Here is an 8,875-nt window from a genome sequence, read left to right on the forward strand (position 1 = left end):
CTTCTACCCCTCATTCTGATTTTTATGAATGTGAGAAGTCCTCTCTATCCTGTGTTGCTTTGAATCTGCTATCTGCATTTGCCTAAAGAGTACTTGGCATTGAACATAAACTGCCTTACGAGCATTACTGAGTCGTTTCCTGTGTGAAAGTCCCGTCTCACAATTAACACGGATCATGATGTCTGGCTCCTCCCTGTCCTGCGAGCAAGCAGGCACTCTGCCTCACAAGTGCGGTCATTTTTCTTCCAGGGCATTGGACTTTCATATCGTGGTTCCTTCACTTAATGAGCATTTACAAGTCCGAGTGACATTGTCCTTCCTTTTGGTGACAGTATCCAATTTTCACATTTTAATGACTCCTGAGATGCAGTATACTTACAGCTGGTCTCTCACCTGCTTAACCAAAGGGCGAATCTCTTGTGCTACAAGCATCAGGACTTGCTCCGCTGGAGTTCGTGCTCCGGGTCATCTAACTTCCCTTCTGTGTATGCAGGTCCTTGCCCTCTCTTAGGAGTATGCTGTTGAGTTCATTCCTAGAGGCAGAATTAGTCTGTCAGAAAGTAGATATTTTGTTCTAATATCTATTGCCAAAACGGAAAGATAAAAGCAATTCTGGGTGCCAGTCCTAGTTCCATAGAAACCTTAGGGTGAGTTACTTAACCTCTTTGAACTCTCGTTCACACATTTGTAAGTAAAGGTAATAGGAGAGTTTTACCTCACAGGTCGTGGTCGGAACTGGTGTACAGTAAACATTCCTAAGTGTTGGTTCCCCTCTTCCTTAGTCTGTTAGCATCCTGTATCCCTGGTTGAAGTGTACCTGACCTTTTTCTTTTTCTGTTTTCCAGCTATGACTCAGTCCCTGAGATAAAGGAAATCTGCTTTTGAAAAATAAGGACGTTTTCCTTTGGTTGGATTTTTAACACAGCCAGTGAAAACAGAGCTCTGTGTTTCTTTTCTCTGATGTCTCAGCTGTTGTTCCAGCAAGAATGGCCGACAATCCTGACTTCCACCAGAAGCAGAGTGACACGTAGACGTATTTGCTGCACGTGATGTTCACAGCGAAAGTCATAAAGAGACAAAGTGGTATTGTTTACATTACTAGAAAATGAGTAGTTTTCTATGGCAATAACCCATCTATGAGAGAGTTTTAGTCCACTGGAATAGACAGGGACCACTCCTGCGGCAGGCAGGTAAGCGCAGAGCTGATAGTTGATGCACAGTCTGTAGTGGTCACCCACCCTTAATGGCATCGGAAAGGAGGTACCAGAGGTGCTTTGCTTTGGCCTCTTGACACCAGTGGGAGTCAGCCCCTCAGAGAGCCGGGCAGCTGGGATGGCGGTGCGGCGCTCAGACCCTGTTCCCCGTGGCACGGGGCGAGGCGCACTGTAGTCTGCCTGCACAGAGGTATTGGTTTGGAAGGAAGCTGATATGTCACAGGTCAAGTCCGAGTGACATCATTGTTCTTCCTTTTGGTGACAGTATCCAATTTTCACATTTTAATGGCTCCTGAGATGCAGTATACTTACAGCTGGTCTCTCACCTGCTAACCAAAGGGCGAATCTCTTGTGCTACAAGCATCAGGACTTGCTCCGCTGGAGTTCATGCTCCAGGTCATCTAACTTCCCTTCAGAACACATCACAACGGTCACTCCAGATTCCCCCTGTCGTACCTTGAGCAATGTTTATTAAGAAAGTGAGAGGGCAGGGTCCGGGGGAGGAAAAGTACTCACTTTAATTGCCTCCCCTTCCTTTGCTCTGAGCGGAAAGCATGCAGCGGGCGGCCTCTCTGCCTTCTCTAGGACTGTGAGAGGACGCCTCGCTGCACTTCTGCTCCGTCGGCCCCTGGGTCTGCTGATGGGCTGCCACATTGGTGAACACACTCCGCTGGCGTGAGACTGTTTGAGGGGAAAGAGTGTTCTTAGGTGTGACTGCTTGTGCTTAAACTTTGCAAAAAAACCACAACACAGACATATATATATATAAATATATAAATATATATAATTATTAATCACCTCTGTCCTTGAGAAAGTCTTGAATGAATAGAGAATTTATTCCACTGCAATATTTGATTGTATAGAGAGAGACACACTGTTTCATCAACAGAAGAAGCAAGAGGCTATGTGTAAGTTTTTGGTACTGTGTACCACCTCTGTTATTCTTCTAGAGCTGAAGTATTCATGTACTTAAACCATATTCTATTTAATTGTGTTTGATTTTAAATATATATCTGAATTATATTTAAAATTGTGTCAACTTTCTGCTTTCAGGGCATTTATAGCTCTTCTATTAAAATTGTAGATTCTTCCAAATATTTCCATTCGCTTTACAAAAACCCAGAACATGAGCCACTACTGGACTTAGACCTAATGTTTTATGAGGTGTATGTTCTGTGACTAACTCATTTTCTTTAACAAAATATTTCCATCCATTTCACTTTGCTTCAATCTTTAAGTCAAAGAAAAGCAACATAAAGGTCATAGGATAAAGTCGTTTTGGGTGACTCTTGCTGCCTCTGCATGTTTTGGAATAACAGTTTCTGTGAAGCTCTAGGCTATTTAAATTAGTGCTTTTCATTAAGATATCATCTGATCAGTTCTTTGTGTATGTTTTGTGCCTCTGAGCTAGGGATGTTAGTAGTTATAGGGTTCTTCTAGGAAGAATAGTAAGTTTGAGACTTGATTACTTTGTCTGCCCCACCTGCCATGGGACAGAAGCAGAATGTGACCTGAAACATTTGCCATATTTAATATGTGATCTAAAGTAGATCCTTGTACTTATTTTGATTACCCACTGTGTTCCAGAATATGTGCAGTGTGCCCACAAAATGTGATTCCCACCCTAGCCAGTTTGGCTCAGTGGGTAGAGCATCAGCCTGCTGACTGAAGGGTCCCAGGTTCGAGTCCTGTCAAGGGTGTGTACCTGGGTTGTAGGCTCCTCCCCGGCCCAGGCCCTGGTCAGGGATTGTGCAGGAGACAACCAATCTATGTGTTTCTATTACATCGATATTTCTCTGTCTTTCCCTCTCCCCTCCACTCTCTAAAAATCAATGGAAAAATATTCTTGTTGAGGATTTAAAAAAAAAAAAAAAATGTAATTCCCTGGAAAGGTTTTTATAAGTTCAAAGAATTAGTTAAATATCCATCCTTACGTTGTTGAGATCAATGCAAATTGTTAGGAAAATAGTAAGAAAGTGATGGCTTTGCAACTTAATCTCTCCTTATTACTCCTGAGAGATTTGATAAAAGTAAGAAGCAGATATGATCCCAGTGAAGAGCAATAAACAGGAAGCAACACTTTGTAGCTTTCTACTTGGCTTCAGTATTCAGTAATGCTTTATGAAATGTAAGTAGTTTACTGAACTGAAACTTTGGCTAGTTCAGTAGGGATTTGGAGGGGAAGGTCACTGAATTGAAGAAAGTTAACACACTTTTTGCTGTTTCAGTTCAGTACTGATAGCTGAGCACCTGAAGTGGCTGGCCTCACTCTGATGACTTTGTTTGGGGTGCGTGCCTGGCTCACCTGGACCGTGCCCTCACTCTTCACAGGAGTACGGACCTCCCCTCTCCCACACAGCAGTCAGCTGGACAGGGTTGAACTCCTGGTCCAAAATTCTTTATCTTAAGAATTTTGCAGGGGGAATAAGTGATACCAGACTTTGAAAAAAAAAAAAAAAAAAAAAAAAAAAAGTGAGGACACTTTAGCCAGCACTTCATGGACAGGCAGAGAGGTTTAGAAGTAGACACACAGCGAGAAAGCGGTCTGAGAAAGCAGCTGCCCTGGTAGCCCTGAGGACCTGCTGGGGTCCACGTCCAGCCGGAGAGCCTTGCTGTGGAGGCCATTAACCCTCAGGCAGTCTGAGAATGGATTTGGCTTTTTGAAATCAGTGCAAAGTGAGCTTTTGTTGTGTGCACTCAAAAGGCCCTTCGTAAAATGCTCCCGGGCTGCTCTAATAACCGATGGTTGTGTGTGCCGGGTACCACTGAACTCTGGAGAATTCTTCCTTAGTCAATCAGTCACTCTGTATTCTCTCCAAATGGAATCCTAAGCTAATGGACCCGAAAGATGCTCCCTCTTTTTCAGGGACAAGTTCCCTGCCCAGGATAAGGGCCAGTCCTTGCCCTGTTGTGGGATAGTTCCCATTAGCACTCAGGCCTTTGGTATTTCCCAGCATCCTGAAGGACAAACCATCGCTACTTTTAGCAACTGTAATAAGCCCCCCAAAATACAGGGCATTTCTATTAATGAGTAACTGATACAAACTTAAAATGGTGGAGGGCAATAATTAGAACATTTGTAAATGCTGATCACAGTCTCTGGCCATTGGCTGAGTGGCCGTAAATCCCAGCAGAACCCTTCAAGGTTACAACTAGACCCACTGACAGTCACTGTGATCACGCACCGCGGCGCTCAGGCCTCTGCGCAGGCAGGACTGGGTTGGCTCCCAATAGGAAGTTTGGTACTGTGGCTTCGGGGCAGGGCATTGGAGGCACCAGTGGCAGCAAAGGTCTGGGGGCATTTTTGTTCAGAGGCAGAAGCTGTCTGCTTGCCTGTCACACAGTGTGGTGCTTCCGCCTTCGTAATTTGGTGCAAACATCGAACCACCTAGTCAGGCCCAGGAAGGGTGTTGGAGCTCACCTGGAATAAACAAGCCCCTGCCTCAGGGCGATAGTGCATCCCCCCTAGTCCCTTCTCTTCCTCCCCCCCCCCCCCCCCCGGACCACCGGGCACCTACAGGAGCACAGGCTGGGCCCCGGGGGGTGGGCACGATGCCTAGAAAGAGTGGGCTCAAGTTCAGCTTGCAGGGAGCCAGGATTTGCCAAGGAGCAAGTGCCAAGGTTCCTGCCTGGAATGTACCTTTGGGCTCACCCCTGAGTGATTCTAAGCGGGCCTTCGCCTGCATCGCAGTAAGAGGCCCACATGCCACCCACCGCGGAAGTAGGTTATGTCTCCTAAGTGCAGGCATCGGTACAAGAACACAGGAAGGAGTAAAATGAGCTTCCCTTCTACTGAGGAGGAGAGAAAAGTTGGAAGTTCCATAAGAAATGTGGGCTGGTATTTTTTACTCAAAATGACCTCTTGAAGCCTGTTTAATAGCCTGTCCTTTCAAAGTCCCACTGGAAGTCATAGGTTTTCCACTCCTTAAAGGTCTCCAAGCTCCCGTGACCTCTGACCTCACCCTTTTTCAGCACCTGCCTTCCAGGGCCCCTCAGGACCCATTGCTGTGCCACTTCGTTTGCTCACTGCAAGACGAGATGCTCAGTGGTGTTGATAGTCAAAGGTGACACCTTGCTCTCTGAGGCCGAGTGATAGCAAGTCTCTCTGCACAGGGTAAGGCTTAGAGGAGGCCCCGGGGCTGTGCAGGGTAGGGGACTTGTGAATTCTTAGGAACTACAAATAGAAGAACTGTGAGTTAGTCTCTGCCTGTGACACAAAGCTGTCCTTGGGGAAGTCTAGCAGCTATTAGGCTGATGCCATTTGGAATGGGCTCCTGAGCTGCACTTTGCTGATGGCAATGATAACCGTCTCACCTGACCCGTGTGACAATATTAAACAGCACTTTTCCTGTGTTGTAAGTGAGGAGGCTGAGGCTTAAGGGGTAACGGCATTTCTCCAAGGTCTCAGCCAGGCATCAAGTCTGGCGGCAAGACTGCCCTCCTCCCCACTGCTCTATCGCCAGCTGTTGGCTGCTCTCCTTTGCTACTGGTTGGTGCTCACAAAGACTAGTACAGCAGATATCAGTGCTTAAGAAAAATGTAGGGGCTGTGGCTTTAAAATTAAACACATCCCCCTTTCCTTCTGGTAACACCATACTTTGTCTGTGTCTTTGACTTTTTGTTTGTCTTATTCATTTGTTGCTTTTAGTTGTGTATCTCACATGAGTGAAATCATATGGTTCTTGACTTTGTCCGACTTACTTGCTTTGCATGATATTCTCTAGGTCCCTCCATGTTGTCACAATGGCAGTATTTCGTCTTTTCTTACGGCTGAGCAGTGTTCCATTGTGTATCGTACCACACCTTCCTTCCCAGTCCTCTGTCGCAGGGCACTTGGTTGTTTCCATGCCCTGGCCACCATGAATAATGCAGTGAACGTAGGGTTGAATGTATCTTTAAGAATAAATGTTTTCAAGTTTTTCAGGAAATACCCAGAAGAGAGGTTGCTGAGTCATGGTAACTCCAATTTTAATTTTTTGAGGAACCTCCATACTATTTTCCATGGTGTCTGTACCAGTTTACGTTCCCACCAACATCCTCTCCTTGTCTTGTTGATGATGGCCATTCTAACAGATGTATCTCGTTGTAGTTTTGATTTGCATTTCCCTAATAGTGAAGTTGATCATCTTTTCATATATCTGTTGACTACTTGTATGTCTTCTTGGGAGAAGTGTCTGTTCAGGTCCTCTGCCCATTTGTAATTGGATTATTTGTCTTTTTGATGTGGAGTTGAGTTCTTTATATGTTTTAGATATTAACCCCCTGTTGGAGCTGTTTGCAAATATCTTCTCCCATTTGTTCAACTGTCTTTTTGTTTTTTGATGGTTTCTTTTGCTGTGCAGAAGCTTTTTTGTTTGAAATAGCCCCATTAATTTATTTTTGCTTTTATTTCCCTTGGCTTTAGGGTCAAATTCATAAAATCCTCTCTTAAGACCAAAGTTTCTAAGTGAGTACCTATGTAAAGGGAAAAGGGGTCACATATATGTTGACGGAAGGCTTGGCTCTCAGTGGTAAGCACACAATGCAGTATACAGATGATGTCGCATGAAATTACACACTTGAAACCTATATAATATTATTAACCAATGTTTCCCCAGTGTATTTAACTTCAAGAAATAACGTGTATGCTCTTTCCACACACACATACATACAAATTAAACACATCTCATCCATTACCGTAAAGTCATTCTGAAACTTTTACGTGTATCAGGGTTCCCTTGAGACCTTGTTCGCCCCCAGGGTTTTAGTGGGACTTAGTAGGTCTGGGGTGGAGCCTGAGACTTTGAATTTTTAACAGATTCCCAGATGCCGCCCCTGTTGCTGCGGAGACCACACTTGAGAATCACTGCCTTAAAGTCTCAAGATTGGGAAGTGAATATTTTCATTCCTTTTTATGGGGAAAGCCCATGCTTTTCAGAAATATAATTGAGGACCTATTACTCATGATCCACTCAAACAAGCACATAAATCCTTTATTAGTATTCAGATATTTATCAAAGCCCAGAGCACCCACACACCTCACTGTCTCAGTCAGCGCACAGGTCCGAGACCACAGAGGCCAGTCCTGGCCCCACCGACTTCGGCTCCCCAGCCCCAGTGCCTTTGCTGGAGACGGTGCGGGCGACACGCTCCTCCTGGCTGAGACCTGAGGCTGTTGGGATCACACCCAGGTTCCAGCGGCACCTTTTGGTCCGTTTCCTTCCAGTGTGTCCTCCAGGGCCTTGGTGCCATTGCCCTCTGAGGTCCTGGCCATGCCTTTCCTTCTGTCTCTTCCTGCTGTCCTTTGTAAGTCCCTCACTTAGGCTGCCGGCACCTCCACCTTCCTCTCTTTCCTCTTCAATTTCCCTCTTCTTTCCTTCTTCAGCACGTTTCCTGAGGCCTGTTTTGTGCCCGTTCTACTTGTTGCGGATACAGCAGCAGACCAGGACATACACTCTGCTGCTCTCCTTGCCGTCTAGAAAGCAAATAATGACACCTTGTCAGCTTCCCGTTATGGAAGGGAGCAAGGAACCTGTTGGGAGGCAGGGGGCCTGCAAAGTCTAGGTGGACCGGCCCCCGTTTTGTAACCCACAGTCTTTCCCCAGGACATCTGCATGGACCTTTTCCCTCAAGAGTGGAATTTCTTCCCCGTCCTGACATGGGTGGCCACTCCTCCCCAGCCAGACCAGCATTGTCCGGGGCCACCCACTCCTGGCCAGTGGCTGGATTCTTGCTCCCTCCTCCATCGCTCCCTGGGCCACTGTCTCCACCACCTGCTTGGCTACAGGACACCCTTCATTGTCGTTCTCCAAGTCCTTGTCCACACCCACCTTTCGTCATCCCTTCCTTCTCACCCCAAGAAACCGACCCAGAGCTCCTTCCTTTTCTGTCCCCAAAACGCACTTCACTCGCAGACACACTGTCCCCAGGCGCACTCCTCCTCAACTGCTCTACCTCCGTCTCTCCTCTTCCTTAGCCTGGGCACGGTCAGCAGCTCCTCCTACGGGCGACTTAAAGGAGGGAGGTAAGAAATTTGGTAACTATTCCAGGGGGTATTCCCTCGCTATTGTAAGTTTTGTACACCGGCCTTTTAAAGAGCAATTTCAAAAGCAATAAGCGAGCTTGTTGTGAGGATCACACACATGCCCCTCCACGGTAAGCTGGGGCGGGCTGTCCTAGCGTCACGGTGCGGATCAGACTTCCCGATGACTCTGCCGTCCGAGTGTTTTAAACGCTGCCTCCCAGACAGCTGAGACCAGTGAGGGAGACGCTGCAGGGCCGTGGCTCTAGGTAATGATGAAGACATTGACACCCAGGATGCATGTAGAGAGTTGGAATAAAATTTTTACTTGAAATGTGAATGGAGGGGAAAAGCAATATTTTGTATTACTGTATTGTATATGATGTTATTTTAAACATGCATGTATAACTGAATAAATTAGATATTATAAATAGACATCTGACTATTTTGTCAACATCCCTAAACTTTTACTCAGGTCAGTACCTTAATTTTTTTTTTTCCTTTGCCTTAAATATAAGATCACCTATCATTAACAGGCTCCCTATTGCCTGCTAAATCAAGTCCAAATTCCTGGTTTACATTTACAGCCCTGACTGACCTAGCGTCCTAGATCTTGGGCCACTGGACCTTAAACTGCACTTCTCCCCACTCTTTCCTCGGG

At 46.0% G+C, this 8,875-nt stretch overlaps 1 protein-coding gene across 4 annotated transcripts in view; it reads left to right on the forward strand.

Annotated features, from left to right (window-relative positions):
* AKAP10 (A-kinase anchoring protein 10) overlaps positions 1-8,649 on the forward strand; it is an 80,199-nt gene extending 71,550 nt beyond the window's left edge. For 3 of the 4 annotated variants that reach the window (XM_084861428.1, XM_084861430.1, XM_084861429.1), the window contains one exon: positions 846-8,649. In XM_084861428.1, coding sequence (XP_084717554.1) covers positions 846-851 — 6 coding nt within the window. In that variant the 3' untranslated portion in view covers positions 852-8,649. The remainder of the gene's footprint in view (positions 1-845) is intronic. The other variant, XR_014792946.1, reaches the window with a different exon arrangement.
* Positions 8,650-8,875: the final 226 nt, after the last annotated feature.

Source organism: Pipistrellus hanaki (assembly GCF_964339955.1).
Source record: "Pipistrellus hanaki genome assembly, chromosome: 16".
NCBI lineage: Eukaryota > Metazoa > Chordata > Mammalia > Chiroptera > Vespertilionidae > Pipistrellus > Pipistrellus hanaki.